Source organism: Caretta caretta, chromosome 11 (genome assembly GCF_965140235.1).
Source record: "Caretta caretta isolate rCarCar2 chromosome 11, rCarCar1.hap1, whole genome shotgun sequence".
NCBI lineage: Eukaryota > Metazoa > Chordata > Testudines > Cheloniidae > Caretta > Caretta caretta.
In genome coordinates, this window is record NC_134216.1 from 66369781 (window position 1) to 66387274 (window position 17494).

Below are 17494 nucleotides of genomic sequence, written 5' to 3' on the forward strand. Positions count from 1 at the left end.
TCTAAAAGCCCTTACCTCAGTCCAGGGCCTGAGTTGCCTCAGAAGGCATCACAGAGGTAGGATGAGGATGGGGCCAGTTGGGCCAAACCTGAAGATTTCAGGAAGGGAGAAGGTGGTAATACCTTTCCCCCAGAAGACTAGAAGGGGATATATAAGTGCTGTTGAAGGGAGAGGGCCCACCTGGGAGAGTCAGGATGAAATCGTCAGACTTGTATGGAGTTCTTTGGTTCCCATGATCCTCTTGAGTTGACAGACTATCTCAGAGGTGGGCAAACTACAGCCCGCGGGCCACATCCAGCTTGTGGGAGCTTCCTGCCCAGCCCCTGAGCTCCCAGCTGGGGAGGCTAGCCCCCGGCCCCTCCCCTGCTATCCCTCCTCCCCTGCAGCCACGCCGCCGTGCCATCAGTGCTCTGTCCCGCCGCTCCTGCTGGGCAGCGTGGCTGGCTCCGGCTAGGCGGTGGGGCTGCGAGCTCTTATTGCTCTGAGTGGCATTGTAAGGGGGCGGGCAGTGGGGGGGGGCAGGTCAGATAAGGGGCAGGGAGTTCCGGGGGGACAGTCAGGGGACAGGGAATGGGGGGGGTTGGATAGGCATGGGAGTCCCAGGGGGCCTGTCAGGGGTCGGGGGTGTGGACAGGGGTCGGGGCAGTCAGGGGAAAGGCAGCAGGGGGGGTTGGATAGGAGTGGAGTCCCGGGGGGCGGGCGGTTAGGGTCGGGGGGGATCTCAGGTGACAGGGAGCAGGTGGGGGTTGGAAGCGTCAGGGGTTCTGAGGGGGGCAGTCAGGGGGCGGGAAGTGGGAGGGGGCAGATAGGGGGCGGGGGCCAGGCCACTTGGGGAGGCACAGCCTTCCCTACCCGGCCCTCCATAGAGTTTCACAACCCCGATGTGGCCCTCGGGCCAAAAAGTTTGCCCTTCCCTGGCCTATCTAAACCGAATCTGCCATTTTTGGTTCATCAGAATCATGTATTTGAAAATAGGCTGTAATTTTACAACTCTAGGATTAATTCACCAGAATCAGTGCATTTGATTTAGTTAATTCCCAATAAAGGTAAGTTCTATGGTTGGATCAGGCCCTAAAAGGAGAATCATGTCTCCACTCCAGATTTATTTTCACCCCAGGTCTGAGAACATCATTAAACCTGTGTGTGTGTAAATACCATGAAACAGCTATGCCACAGGATGGCTATTGGCTTGCTTTCAAAGGTGAATGCACAGATTAATGAATGCCAGTGGGCCGAGGAGGATGGGAGAACTTCTCCCAGCAACATTAAGAACATTTTTACAACAGGATATTATTACAGGCTTCGAGAGGCTGCCATAATGTGCCAAAGGGTTTCTTAATGCACCCTGAACTGTACTTTTGTTTACTAATAAAGACTAATTTACTTTGTTTCCTCAGCACATTTTCCACATCCACTGTTGTCTTAGCAAGTACGTCATCACCAGCATGACCATCCTCTGGAGATGACCTTAGTAAATGCATAATCAGAATGAGGCACACCGATGATACATTACTCAAAGAGATGACACTTTCCAGGAAGAATCTATTAAAAACCAATCTAGAAGACTCAGGAAGTTTTAATTTATTGCTGTAAAACTTTGTGTACACTCATCACTGTTTCACTAACATATGCAGAACTTACCACACTTGTTTCTAAATGTTCCCAAGACGCATATGAAAGCAAAGCAAACAACAAAATGCATAGGGAAAAGTCAAGGTGCAGATCTCAATTAAAAAGGAAATAGCTACATTTTCTCCAAGATGTTGATCCAGTGTCCCTGCATGTCCCCCACTACAGCCCCAAAGGGTACCACTTCTAGCCCATCACATGTTAGGAAGGAAATGAGTAGTTCTCAAAGCTGTTGAACACTAAGGCTTTGATTCTCATTTATACTAAGTGCTCCTGGCATCCCTCTGGGGCCCTTTGTATTTTCACACTGGAGCAGCACAAAAGTGCTAACATGATTTTTAGCACAGGCATTTCCATAATTGCTACAGAGAAGCTCCAGAAAAATATGAAGTGTTCAATGGCCCGTAGAAATCACATTTTCTCCTGTGCGCTGTGGTGTTACAGAGATAAGACTGTAACAAATACATGGCCTCCTAACACTTCAGGAAGGATAGGTGTGTGGTTAAAGGGATAGATTGGGACTCAGAAGATATGGGATCAAGTCATAGCTCTGCCACAGACTTCTGAAGTGGCCTTGTGCAAGTTACTTCACAAGTCCCCCAGCTGTAAAATGGGTAATAATACTTTATCTCATAGTTTGTCTAGTAAGACTGTGGGGGAGAGGGACTGTCTCTTACTGGGTCTGATGGAAAGCCCACTGAAGTCAACGTAAGGGCTTCCACAGACTTCCTGTTAACTTTGAACGATGCCCACTATGTGTATTTTCAATACTGTGTTAAGTAGGACCCCGGTCGCAGATGGCAGCTTTAGTCGTTCGCTGCTGTAATACAAATAACAATACTGTGATGGCTGTCACTATGCTGCACTCCAAGGCCAAACAGAATTTCACAGTGGAGACAGGGACAGAACTAGACCTGTACACTGCAAAGCACAGGCCCTTACCACTAGAGCTAAAGGAGAAGATCTGTGTGCCTGTGACACAGTTGAATAGTTCTGCTTCCATCCAAGAGAGGCAAATGTACACATACATTCTAGCCAGTCCATTACTATCTATTGGGCTATAAAATGAAATATACAAGATTAGCACAGCTTATGCCATGCACAATTGTCTTTCCTTATGCTATCTGACAGAGATTTTCAAAAAGGTCTAAGAGTTCAGCCTCCATTTCCTCTGAAAACCTCACCCTCTATGCTCATATATTAGCATAGGTTAGTTCAGAACCTACTCTGAAATTACTAGGGAAAATTTAGGTGTGTACCCAGCTTCCACTGAAAATATGAACAGACTGTGTGTCTTTGTGGGGTAGTGTGATGAAGGTACATGAATCTCTTTCCTCCGTAATAGGAGCAAAGGCTGCTTTCTGAGTTACACAACTAATTGACTGCATCTCGAAAGAATTTGGCCACACTGAGAATGTCTGAGAAAATTAAGCTCCTGGTTCAGTTTTAACCCTTTTTCTTTTTGAAAGGGTGTATTGTGTGCCTTTGGATTTTAGTGAATAGGAAACAATTTTTCTTCTCTTTCTTCTAAGACGCACACCCCAGTTGAACAGGTGAATTAGTTTAAACACAGTCTGGGAAGCATAAAAAAACATTTTAACTTAGAAGCCAAACTGTATTGTCAAACTTCAGACAAAAAAAAAAAAAAAAAGCAAAATACATTATGTGTGTGTGTGTGTGTTATATATATAAACCCTTCAGCCTAAAATGTAACGGCAAACTCCTATAAAAATTCCCCACCATCTATAAGAGATAATTTTAGAAAAGTGAAAGATAAAAATCACATAGATTAGCATATAAATGGTTCCCAATCTGTATTTGTAAATCTCATAAATCTTTTAATGAGTAATGTAAGATGATAAATAATGTAAATGTAATGGGAAAAATATGAAATGATAAAATGTGCAGCTAAAAGCTTGAAACGTAGAGGTAATTCAATTAAAGGTGACAAAAAATCATGAATTTCATGGATTAAAGGATAAACACTTGCACCGTGGCCGGTGGGATGAGGGAAATTAGGTAACTCCCAAACATACAAAGCAATCAGTGTCTTTAGGTCCGGAACAGCCTCCAGCGCATTCCCGATGGCAGCAGTCACTGACGTACGGCCCGTAGCAACGTCCATCGCATTGTTCTGCACACACTGTCTTTGTCACTGGAAAGGACAGAGGAATCAGCTGTCAAGAGAGAGCCATTTGAACTGGACAGCGATATTGAAAAAAAAAAATCAACAAAGACAATGGAGTATTAAGAAGAGAACATCTGATTCTCTATAATAACCTCTAGCCCAGGGGTTACTCATGTCCTGTGTAATATCCCATCTACAAAGGAACATGAAAATGCCCAGGCGGTAAGACAGGTGTGTCTGGATTTATGAGGATTTGTTCTCTTAACCTAGGGAAGTCAGCATAAATCCTGAATCTCTAATTTTCAGGGAGTTAGCAAAGGTTGATGTCTGGCTAGGAAAAAGCCTATTGTGATATGAATCGCTTTTAATGTGGTTTTCCGTAAAGAATGACAGGGGTATGCAACAATATTCAGAAACTCAGAGTTAGTTCAGCAAAATCATAGGGCCACATTTTGCCCCCAACAAGCACCCATGTAGTCAATGAGGTTGAATGGGTCTATCAGAGCAGCATATAGGTCATGTACTGTAACATACCATATCAATTTTCTACATTTTTTTGGGGAAATGCTACACTCTAGCCTAAATTTCAGACAGAAAGGACTACATTCAGCCCTGTTGTAAGCCTTTTATGGCATTACCCTCCTCTATGCCAGGGCTGAATTTGATCTAATATGTCAGGAACCAACTGAGTATCTTCTGTTTCTCTGTACTTATGCATCACCGTGTTCTTTAAAACATAAGCAATTGTGGTGCTTAAAAGCTGCATCAACCACGGGACATTTCCTTTCCTAACTGATTTCAGTGGCACTAGGATTTAGCCCAAGGTCTTCCACATTACCACAAAAAAAAAAAAAATCTAAATCAAACCCTCTACATTTTATTCCGCAAAGTACCAAGACCTCTTCTCCAGGTGAAAGAATTATTGGTCCACACTCATAAAACATGAGAGAAGTTTGATACTTATAAAAACAGGTAAAATTCCTAATTCCTGGTGATTCAAAGTGAGTAGTCAGCAACCAGGCAGTGCTCTTCAATGTAATAGTTAGACTGAACTTACTGAACTCTGTCTACTTGAAACATGAATCTCTCTTCAATGATTCATTGTATTAAAAGGCTGTAAAAGGTGTTTTTTGGAGTTCTCAGTAAGAAATTGGAAAAGTTCACTGAGGGCTCAGTTTTATTTTTTGTAAGATGAAACGTACACTTTGCTTTGCCACAAACTCATAATGATCTTCCCTTTGTAGCCCTGCTTCTCATACTGAAGGATCCCAAAGCACTACAGAATTGATCTGGTACATAGACTATGCACAGGAACCACTTCATCAAAGCCGAAAATACAACCGCCTCTGGATGAAATACAGCCCCGCTATGCAAAGGACAGAAAGTGAGAAACAGTGTTTCGGATTGAAATGGCAGATGGAATTCAGGTGGGCAGAATTTTAGTAACCAAACTAGAATTTGCCCAATGTATGGGGATGAACGCTACTGCTCTGACAAAGGACAGTTTGTGGTTTAAGAATGACAATACATGACTAGGACCAGAGTTTTGAATCTCACCCAAAATACTTGAGTTTGAATTCACCTGCAGCAGTGCTGAACTCCCTCATGACATGATGGGGCACTAGTTCAGTATTGACCGAGGCAAAAAGTGCTACCTCTTTAATCCCTGGCACTGCTTCCTGAAACACATGGGTGTCTTTAGGGATAACAAGAGGCAGTGTAGAGGTGGATAATGCACTAGACTGGGAGTCAGGAGACCTGTGTTCTAATCCCAGTGCTGACACTCACCTTGGGCAAATCACTTTACCTCTGTTTCCCTTCACATATTTTGTCTACCTTGTCTCTTTATACTGCAAGCTCTCTGGTGCCACGGTCTCTCCCCATATGTCTATACAGTGCAATGGAGCCTCTAAATTGGTTGAGGCTTCTAAGTGTTAATGTGGTACAAATAATGCTAATCATACCACAGTCACATACGAAGCCGATTAAATCCCATTTGGCTTGTGAACTATGACAGGGTCCCAGCACACCACAGTCTGGCTGTAGGACATAGTACATAGGGACTCTGTTTAATGGGAAAAAATAGGAGACGTTAACAGTTTACAGGGAACCCTACCGACCATTAGATGGGGAACTTCAGCAAGTTCTGGTTCAAGCTGACTGTGGCAGAGGAGCAATGATGCTACACTCCTATAATTAACCTTAACTGACCACTTTGTTCTAAAGCAGTTCATTGCTTGCGAATGGAAAATATTTTTCAAGTGCTCAACAAAAAAATACCAAAACCTCCTACCAACTGTCTTCTCTACACTTATTTTAATAAATTGCTGATTTCTCATACGTAAAAAAAACTATAAGAAAATACAGGATTTGTGTAGTGTAAATGAACCCATTTTTCAATGCGAAGTCCCCTCGCTATCTATTAGAACTTTAGATAATGCAAAAAACTATTTAAAGGCCTTACATTTATGTATGGAATAAAGGTGTAAATAAGCAAAGAGAAGGTAAGAAGCAATCATCATTTAAGATCTAAAGGAGTAAAGTGATGCACTCAGAATAATTTTATCCATCCTGATAACTAAGACAAGCTCATGGATAGAAAATATTTTCTTTGTGACTTATGCAAACTGAATCGCAGCACAAATGGAAGATTTCTGTAAAGCAAACCCACTTACTGCCAACTTACTAGTAGAAAGAACAGACAGACCTTATTTAAATTACTTTAAATAAACATATATCAATGCAATCTCAAAACACATATGCAAATCAATAAATATATCTAAGCTCAACTGGTGATCTGCAGTACATAACCACCATGCTAATATGAACTGATAGGGTCTGATCCTCAGAAGGTGTAATTTAAGTCAATGGAAGTACGCTGATTTACAACAGCTGAGAATTTCCTCATATTGTACTGTGTCTGTCTTTCAATAGCATTTCATTATTCAATATATTTATTAATTGGTATATACAGATAAATAAAACTCATCAGTGTAAGTAAGTTTCTAATGAAAGCCTATCTATTTTACTATAGTCTGAAAGTTTGGTACAATGTTAACTCCCATGTGAATATTGGTACCTTCTAACTCTTTTTAACAAAAAATTCACTACAAATGTGACTCTTAGTGCTCTGTTTAAAGCACATAGCACACATGTGGTTGATGTAAAATAATAAGGAATGATTGTAATAAACAATCCAAGGTGTTATAGGTAGGAATGGGAGGAAGCATCGGGATAAAATAAGGAACACTGTGTGCTTAACCCTTTCAGAGCTCACTAAATCTTTTTGTAAATTCTATAATGTATGATAATTTTTTCCACCCTCTTCATTTCTTCATGGCTCTCCAGTTTCTAGATTTGAGCTTGGGTTAAAAGCAGAAATACTGGATTTTTTCAATGCAAAGCTATTCTCGCGAGATATTTGAATTGGCTGATATAAAGTAGCACCAGAAAACTAGAGAGAAACCACGATTTTAGAAAATTTACAACCTAATTTCTGGATCAAAGACATTTGATTAATTTCAGATTATAGCTTCAGAAAAGTCTCTGAAATTCTTAGATACTTATCCAAATTAAGCTGAATCTTTTGTAGGTTTATCCATCACTACTCATAAAAAGTTTTACTACTTTATTATCAACCCATTTTTTTAAGTGAGAGAGTTGGTACTGCCACAAATTTTGCCGTATGATTAGGTTTGGTTCCAATCAATGCCCAGTTTTAAATACATGAAGGTTACTTATCTATAATCGGAGTCCTTTGAGACAGCTCTGCATATTCACATTAATGGGTACCGCCCCACCAAGCTGTGCCTTACAGTAAAAGCCTCTTCTAGCAGTGTAAACTAGAGCCCTCCCATGCCCCCCACTCCAACCCCTCCCCTCAGCATCATGATCTACTCAGGATGAGGCCAGAAAGAGGGCTGAGTGCTCTCACCACCTCATTTCCTTCCACCACAAAGCCAGAGGCACAGACAACAGGGACTCTGACAGAGAGGGGAAGGTGGGTGGGAAGGGTGAATATGCAGAGCCATCTTGAAGAACTCCGGTTACAGGTAAGAAACCTTCATTTCTGCTTCTAGTGGCTCTGCATATTTCCACTTATGGGATAGTCTGATAAGCACTGCTGCACCTAATCTGGAGGTGGGACAGAGTCCTCATTGACCAGAGGCTGAAGCACTGTCTTGCTAAATCCAGCATCCTCTGGCAGAAAAGCTCTGCCTTCTATGGACTCCAATATGGCACCTATAAAAGGGATCTTTTGTGAAGGGCAGAGGATTGACTTTGGGTGGCTGAGAAAGAGACTGAGGTCTGAAAAGAGATTGGTGGTGAAGACAATATGGTTTAACGGATCCTCATGTAAGGACGACTTTGGTAGCCAGTCCTCTAAATAGGGGTAAACAAAAATACACTCATTCCTCAGATAAGCTGCCAGCACAAAGAGACATTTTGTAAAAACTCTGGGTGCCACTGAAAGGCCAAATGAAAGACCATGTACAGGAAGTGGTGATTGTCCACCACAAATCGAAGGTACTTGCAATGATTTTGCAGAATAGAAATATGTCCTTTGCACTGAGTTGTGAACCAGTCCATGACTAACAGCAAAGGAATTATGGTGGCCAGAATCCAACATGTGGAATTAAAACTTCCAAATGTATTTATTTAAATCCCTTAAATCCAGTATCAGTCAAAAAAAAAAAAAAAAACCAAACCCAACCCACCAATCATTTTTCTGCACCAGGGAATAAAATCCCTGGCCCCTCAGGTATTCAGGAACCTCCACAACTGCTCCTATCAGAAGTAATTTTTTCACTTCTGTGATAAGCACCACCTCAGGAGAATGGTCCATGAAGAAGGAGGGTATGGGAGTTGGGAGGTGGCAAAATTCTTAGTTGTATGGCATAGCCCCTTTCTACAATCTCTAGAATCTATTGCATCACTGTAATTTGCCTCCATTTGTTGATGAAGTGGACTAGCCTGTCTCCAAAGAAAAGGGTACATTGGTCTCATTTGACTGGTTCTCAACTCCTGATTGTCCCTTCAGAACCGATGCTTGTTATGCTGTGATGATGACGATGATAAGGAAGCAGTTTGTTTAGATTCAGATCTTGGCTTGAAAAGTCTTTTCCTACAGTGGCCCTAGGAGGATACTGGTATTGCTGGGTCACCAAAAGATAAGATTCCTTTAGCAGAAATAATCAAACCCAGAAAGTGAGCTGTCAATCTCAGGTCCTTCAGTTTTCCCAGTCCCTCTTCTCAATTAAAAAAAAAACTGCCTTCAAAAGGAAGATCCTCCAGCTTAATTCTAGTGCCCATAGCTAGGCAGGAGAAATGAAGCCATACGTACCACCTGATGATGGTCAAAACAGACACAAGTGCTCTGGCAGCAGAGTCTGAAGCATCAACCGAGATGCTGGGTACATGATTGGCTACATCCTGGCCCTACGTTACATTGGTTTTCACCAACCTTCTTCTGTTATCAGACAAGTCTGGTAAAAACAATGTCATACTTCCCAGAGATGTAATTGGTAACAGGCCATGACCGCCTGATAATTAGCTATCCATAGCGAGGGATGATGAAGAGAATATCTTTCTCCCTAACAAATCAGTCCTTTCCCTCTCTTTATCAGCTGGGGTGGGACATGATAGTCCAAATCTCACTGTGTTTCTGGAAGCAGCTACCTTGGGGACAGGGTGGCTGTGAAAGCAAAAAAGCCCCTCAGAGGGTATCTGATACAGCTTGTCAGCTTTCTTAGAAACAGGTTGGCAAGAAGCAGGGGTGGTCCACATGGATTTAGCCGGCTGTAGCAAACCATCCATAATGGATACAGATATTCTACTAGTTGTAGTAGCCCAGAGAATATCGCACACCAGGTGACAAGTCTCTTCTGCAGGCACTGCAGGAAGATTTGAAGTTGACACTCTATGATCCACAAAGTTATGGAACTCCATAGTGTCCTTGGAAGGAGAGGAGGATGAAGCCACCCCCACATGTTCATCCCGTGATAAATCAGGCTTATAGTCCATTTCCAAATGCTCCTGACCGAAGACAGAAGGCACCTCCTTGTCTTCTTACTCAAAAAGTGTTTAACGCATCACTGTCTGTAATGTCAACAGATTCAGAGGAGTGGAATTCAAGATTTCTGGACTGCTAAATTCTTAACAGAAGAAACTCTCCATCCACTCGGACGGTAATTAAACTCATGAGGTGGCTTCCAGTAAGGCTATGGGCCCCGCGTTGCTAGTCACCCCAACAATTAGGGTTTGGGAATATGCCTTCAGGAGGAGGACCAAAGAGTGGTATAAAGCAAACCACAGGTCTCTGTATCTGCCCTCTATCTTCCTCCTGGTAAGGATTTGAGTCTGGATCCCATATGGAATGTAATGGTGATAATAGTGGATCCAAAGGGAAGAATGGAGATCTAGATCTTTGGGGAGACCCTGCAGACGTCCAAGGTAAAGGAAGCAAAGGATGATTCTAGGGAAGACCGACAGTGTCTTCTGGCCTCGTCCTCTTAACAGCAGATGGGGAAGATGACCTTGGAACTGGGGAAATAAGTTTCCTTTTGGAACTCCTGTGGTTTCCCACACAGAACCGACAAAGCAAAGGGAGCCGGTAGGTGAATCTGGAATATCATGGTGACAGAGTTTTCTGGAACTGAGGACATAATCGGAACCAATCAAAGAACTGACAGCGGATCTGAAAACGACATCAGATCCAACATTCCACAGCACTCCATTATCCCTGGCTATGAAAGATGGAACGGCTCTCTGCCAGGTAACCATAGCATCTTGTCAGCATCTGATGGATCCAACAGTTCTGATGCATGGGAATTGGCACTGCTAACACTGCCCAGCACGGCTGTTTTTATGTCTACCCGCCCCTTTTTCCACAACAGACAGAACCGGAGGCACTGATGGCCCAGTTGCTGACACACTGAGCAATTCCATCTTCTTGGATGCAGATGCGGAAGTCAGAACCAGCCCCAGTCCCATAGATGCAAGGTTTCCATTGGGGTCACTGAGTTGGGAAGCACAAGGTATGGCAATGATGAGGGTGGCCGAACTCTCTCAACCTCTCTTATGGAACAGGGGCCAATGGAGCTGACCACATGGCCCTCAGTTCGGATATCTGTAGCCTTAGAGGCTTCACCGATGGAGCCGCAAGCACCGAGTCAGACCCCACCAGGACTTGTAGACCTCCAGTCGCTTGGAGCTGCTGGTAGCCACAGGAACAGAGACTGCTCAGTTTGATTTGGGATCTGAGTCTTGATCGGGTCCAAAAGGTTTAGCCTCAAGGGCTTCCTTTAGGAAAAGGAGTTTCAAGTGAATTTTCCTATCCTGACATGCTCTGGGATTAAAGATTCAGCAAATCCAACACCCAGAAGGCAAGTCTCTGTCTCCCAGGCACTTGAGGCACCGCATATGTTCATCGGATGCTGGGCAGACAGCTGGGCAGGAAGCCCACTTCTTGAATCCTGGCTGCTTCTGTTTCTTCAGTTCCTCTATCACCTGGAACCTGTAGAAACCCGAATTCACTAACTATATGAAACGAGTTAACACAGACTATTTCTAGCACTCAGACACTGCGACTCTGAAGAGACCGGAGCAGATTCACATCCATCCAGGCTGGCGGGGGAAGGTGGTGGGAAGGAGCACTGCCCTCTGCATAGCCTTGCTCTCAGTGCACTGTGATGCTGAGGGGAGGGGTGCGAGGGGCGCGAGAGCGCTCTGACACTGCCAGAAGATGTTTTTACTGTGAGAAACCACAAAGCGGTGCAGTACCCATAAATGGCCATATGGAGAGCCCCTCAGAGAACTGCAAGAATTTAAGGGAGCCGTGGGATCTGTATCTAGATCTAGGTTTGAATTTAATGGCTGGTAAAGTTCTCCATCATAATGTGCTGAACAGAACCTGAAATGTGAACGGTGGCAGTCGCTGGGTGACAAAGTTCAAAATCCTGAACCAACTTTTGTACCCATCCATAATTATGAGCGATCAATATCTTGTGGGGTGTGTGTTGTCGTTTTGCATCCCTGAAATATGTTGGCAAATTAAAGTGAACGAGTAACCAACCAGCCAGGCCAGCAAGGAGAATCCTGTATTCTGTGATATCTATGTCCAATAACCAAACAAAATAAACAAGAAAACAAAAGAAGAATCAATAGAACTTTGAAACAAACCAGCACAGCACTGGAGGCTAAGCCAGGAAGTGAGGCTTACAGCAATGTCACTGTACTGCTGCTGCCTCATTGCCTCCTAGGTGGGAAATCTTGCTTCAAAAAGAGGTAGGTGTTGCTAGATTCTGCTTACAGGAGCCAGCTGCTGCTTGGCTCCTAAGGAGTTCCCTAGAGAGTTCTCCCCCTCCCCCCGACCCATCCCCAGGAAATGAGATTGTCTGGGCACAGGGAGAGTGTGTTTACAAATTACTGAGGGGGATTTCAAGTTTAAAAAGCACTGCAAGGGGGTATAGAGACTTATTGGTTTTAGCTGCTTCTCAATACATACATCTCTTAACCCCAATATTGCGCAAGCATCCAGCTACCACCCAGCCGCTGGCTTCGCTGCAAATTTCCAGGGGGAAAATTGTAAGTACATAACAATTATGCATTTCAACTTTATTTTTCATTATTTTTAAAAATAAGCATAATTGCACCCTCGTTTATTCCAGAAAAAGTCTAAATCTTTTTTTCCCCATTTCATTTGGGTCAACTTGTTCTTCTCTAAAAGTTTTTAACAAAGCCCTGTGGGTAAAATTTTCAAAAGCATCTTATTAATTTAGGAGCTGAAAGTCCTCTTTTCAAAAGTGAGTTAGGGCCAGATTTTTAAAATTATAAGGGCATCTAAAATGCAAATAGATACCTACTGGGTATTTCAAAAGTGCCTAGGCACCTACATTGTATTGATTTCAATGCGAGTTAAACTCCTTTTCAAAATCCCACTAGGTGCCTATCTGCATCTTTAGACACCTAACTACCTTTAAAAATCTAGCCCTTAGCCATAGGATCTTTAAGTCTCATTGGAAGTGGACAAGATTTAACCTCTTAAGGGCCAGATTTTCCAAGATATTTAGGCACCTAGTAGAATTTTCAAAAGCGCCTAAGCAGGAAAGGTTTCAGAGTAACAGCCGTGTTAGTCTGTATTCGCAAAAAGAAAAGGAGTACTTGTGGCACCTTAGAGACTAACCAATTTATTTGAGCATGAGCTTTCGTGAGCTACAGCTCACTTCATCGGATGCATTCGAAAGCTTATGCTCAAATAAATTGGTTAGTCTCTAAGGTGCCACAAGTACTCCTTTTCTTTAAGCAGGAAAGGTGCCTGAACTGCTTAGGCTCTTTGATAATACCATAAGGTACCTAAACACCTTGGAAAATCTGGTCCTAAGTACCTAATCACTTTTGAAAATGAGATGTAGGGTCCTAAGTCACTTTGCATTTTTAAAAAATGTTAGCCTATAGTCTTAACACTGTTCATATCCACTTATTCATATCCACTTGTTCTTATCAATCCATCATGGTAATCTCTACCCATATCAGCACTGCTAACTCTCATGATGATACCATCAATTTTGCAAGATTTGGTGATTTTTTTTTAAAGCAAGTGATTAAAAAAACCTCTGATGTTCTGCTACTAAGTTCAATTCTAGCCCCCAGGGCTGCAGAGAAAAAGCTTGAAAACATTGACCACTAGGAGGCCCTCAGACCAGAAAGAAAATAAAAAGAACCTAAAATTTATTATTTAACAAAAAATCTGTCTCATAAATTTGTGTAGATTGATTCATGATTTTTGAACACTTGGGGTTAGCAGTAATATGACATAAAGTGATTCTGTCTACATGCTCTGAAAATCCCAAGCTGTTATTTTTAAAAGTCACAAGCTACAGAACACAAGGAATTATTAGTGGTGCCAATGAACTAACTCAAGGGAAAGAGAGTGAGAGACAGAGAGAGCAACAGGAAGCCAGCATTAGGAAATTGTGCCTTTTAGAAAGTAATGAAAATCAGTCTCTTATTGTTGGACCACGGAATGGCTCTGCAACTTAGGGCCCATTTTTAATTGGATCTGCATGATTTAAAATTATACTTAAAAAAATTAGCCTAGTTGTGTTGTTGTTGAGACTGGATTGAAAAGCCTTGAAAAGCAGATCTGAGTAGTTCTAGACATATTTTTCTGAAGCTCTAAGGATTTACTACTATTTTGTCTTAAACAAAAAAAAAAGAGCAAATTGCATTACAGCTGAGAGTTTGAGAGCCAAAATTTCAGGCTGATGCAATTTAAAATATTGAAACTGGGAAAAAGAGGCATATACAATAACACATTATAACCTTTAACTATAGCAATGCTGTTAAAAAAAAGTTCCTTGCTCTCTCTCCATAACAATTTAACATTTTTTACAAACCTTAAAGATTTGGCTGAAACTAGCTGCAAGTAGAAAATTAACATGATTGCATAATCAAGCTAATTATACCTTGAAGCAATCTATTTACCGTAGCCTCGGGAAGCTAGGCTAATAATCATGGCATTGTAAAAATCAATTGACGTGGGAATTAGATAAAAAATCACATTACAAATGACTGGCTGTATTTGTTAACACTACGAACGTTGACTTTCTCTGAGACCCTCTCGCTGAAGTACTGACCCCATGGGCCGGTTTGATAAATTGGCGGGTCTAGGTGTGATGGAGGGTTCAGCAGGAGTGGTGCTGCCTCTGCTCTATTGTCTCCCACCCTTCGTAGACTCCATAGTTTGGGAAGGGTCAGTGAAAAAGCCCTACACCATCACTCCACACTAAGTACAGTTCCTGAGTTAACGGCGAGCCAATCAGCACTAACTCTGTTTTCCCCTCCACAAATGTGAACCCCATCTCCTGAGTAGAGGGGAAATGTTGATGGGCTTTGGTGATCGGATTTGTTTTACTTTTACCCTGGCCTTTCATTGCACAGTTGTAAACCCTGGCGCTCCCCAACTAAACTATGGGCAGGAAATTCTACGAATGGAAACTCAGAGCTTCCTTATTTGGGAACAGGCCACATAGGGAATATAAACATTCTCCATTTTGGCTACGCAGCCACAGAGGCTGCTGTGGGTACTGCCTCCTATCTAGGGGGACCTTCCTGACAGTCAGCCAAGGAGGAATTTAAAAGGGCCAAGTGGCCTAAAGAGACAGATGTATTTCTGGTAGCTCAATTGCACAGCTCACCAGAAAGAGAGGGGCCAAGAATTCCTCTCCTCCCAAAGCAGTGACCAAAGGACTGAAGGAGTGCTTTGTGGGGGAGGATCCTGAAAGTAGCAGAAGGCTAGGAGAGCCCTCTCTGAAAGTACAGATGTCCATTACCCCCCTTCCCTCAACACACACACACCACTCTCCTTGGGACTGAGGGGAGGTGAAGGAAAGGATACGTCCCCTTTTCCCAACCCATGAGTAGCTAATTTTAGCTGGCCAAGACCTATACTCTGTCCCTCTATGGGTATGTCTACATTTGGAGCTAGAGTGTGGGGGAGGGATAGCTCAGTGGTTTGAGCATTGGCCTGCTAAACCCAGGGTTGTGAGTTCAATCCTTGAGGGGGCCAGTTAGGGATCTGGGGCAAAAATTGGAGATTGGCCCTGCTTTGAGCAGGGGTTGGACTAGATGACCTCCTGAGGTCCCTTCCAACCCTGATATTCTATGATTCCCATCAGAGACCCTAGGCCCATACGCAGGGTGGTGAAACCCTCCCACCATTTGCCCTGCCACAGCCACACTCTATTTTTAGCATGCTACTCAATGAGAGTTTGCACGAGTCTGTCTCATCGAGCTGAGAATGACACCCCAACTCCAAGTGCAGACATACCCTTTAGGCTACACACAGCTATTTCCTCCAGCCTATAGCTGTCAGCGGTCCCACGGGGAGTAGGATTTGAATGGTGCTGGGGAAAGGCAGGCCCCAAAAAAGAGAGTCAAGCAGCATGGTAGGTGAGAAGAGCACTGACACCAATTCAGCAATTCCCAGTCCTACAGGATAAGTAATTTTGGAGTCCTATATAGCAAGCAAAATCTTCTCCTGGTCAGGGCAATGGAGCATGACCCCAGCCTTCTAAGGCTTCTGCTATTTAGGAGGATACGGATATTGCTTTTCTATAAATCCCACAGCTTCTTAAGAGACTGTATTTCCTCAGCATGTTATCTCAAACATACAGTGATCACACACACCAGTCTAGAGGATTCCAGCCCCAGTTCAGCAAGGGACGTAAGCCCACTGACCTCAGAAGGACTACCCATGTGCTTAAGGGTAGGCCTGTGTTGAATTGGGTCCTCTGTCATGCTGTTCATGTTGGAAAACATTCTCAGTTCCTGGTAACTGACAATTTATAGCACTGTTTACAAAGCCTGCACTATGAATAGCTGGGTCTTGTTTGGTTTGACTTTTTAAATTGGTCCTGTGCAGAGGACGGAAATGCTATTTCATGAAGGATTTGAGATTTCAACATTTGGCTTTGTTCCAAATAGGAACACAGACTATGAAATTCTTGGAGATGGACATTTCCTTCCAAAACTGTTTTGGATTTACTGGAAAGTTCTGACTGAGTATAGTTCTAGCAAAGTTTCTCTGATCAGCTCTGTTACTTTTACCAAGAAGGTCAACATGCCTACATTTCACGCTACAAAAAGGTCATGATCTATACTTCTTAATCCTGTTGTATATGCATTACATGTTGTCATAAATTTAAAGGGAAGGGTACCTTTCTGTATACAGTGCTATAAAATCCCTCCTGCCAGAGGCACAAAATCCTTTTACCTGTAAAGGGTTAAGAAGCTCAGGTAATCTGGCTGGCACCTGACCAAAAGGACGAATAACGGGACTAGATACTTTCAAATCTGGTGGGCGGTGGAAAAGGTTTTGGTCTGTCTGTTGTGTGTGCTTCCCGGACACAGACCAAGGAAGCAAGCAATCCAACTCCATTAGAATTAGTAAGTACTAGCAAGGGAATGTGTTCGCTTATTTTTGTTTTGGCTTGTGTTTTTTCTCTGTCCTGAGAGGAAGGTTTATTCCTGGTTTTTGTTTTTGTTTTTTGTTTTTTGTTTGTAACTTTAAAGTTTGGGCCAGAGGGAAGTCCTCTGTGCTTTTTAATCTGATTGCCCTGTAAGATTATCTTCCATTCTAATTTTACAGAGGTGCTTCTTTTACCCTTTTTCTTTCTAATAAAGTTCTGTTTCTTTTAGAATCTGATTGGGGTTTTTCTTAGTGTCCTAAAAAACCCAAGGTTGGTCTGTGCTCATCTTGTTTATTCTCAAGCCTCTCCAGGAAAGGGGGTGTGGGGGGATATTAGGGGAGAGCAGGAATTCCAAGTGGTCCTCTCCCTGAGTTTGTCTAAATCACTTGGTGGTGGCAGCATTACCTAATCCAAGGTACAAGGGAGAATTTGTGCCTTGGGGAGCTTTTAACCTAAGCTGGTAGAAATAAGCTTAGGAGGTCTCTCATGTGGGTCCCCACGTCTGTACTCTAGAGTTCAGACTGGGGAGGGAACCCTGACACACATGTATCACAACTGTTAGAGTGTTCAATTCTAAAGAGGAATTCCTAGATAATTTTAATGGCATCAATGTTGGAAGGGATCAAGGGGTGGAGGATGCTGCTAAGCGTGTATGGGGGGCTGCGTGCAATTTTTCCTTGGGGGAACCTGCTGCAGCTGTGTGGAGTGAGTGATGGTGAGTGTATGCATATGAGAGAGAGACAGGGCATGTGCCTGTGACCCAGGG

At 43.0% G+C, this 17494-nt stretch overlaps 1 protein-coding gene across 6 annotated transcripts in view; it reads right to left on the bottom strand.

Moving 5' to 3' along the window:
* The window catches only part of ERBB4 (erb-b2 receptor tyrosine kinase 4), a 975001-nt gene that overhangs the window by 240326 nt on the left and 717181 nt on the right, over positions 1-17494 (bottom strand). For all 6 annotated transcript variants that reach the window (XM_048869092.2, XM_048869089.2, XM_048869091.2 and 3 more), the window contains exon 6: positions 3666-3784. In XM_048869092.2, the coding sequence (XP_048725049.1) occupies positions 3666-3784 (119 nt within the window). The remainder of the gene's footprint in view (positions 1-3665; positions 3785-17494) is intronic.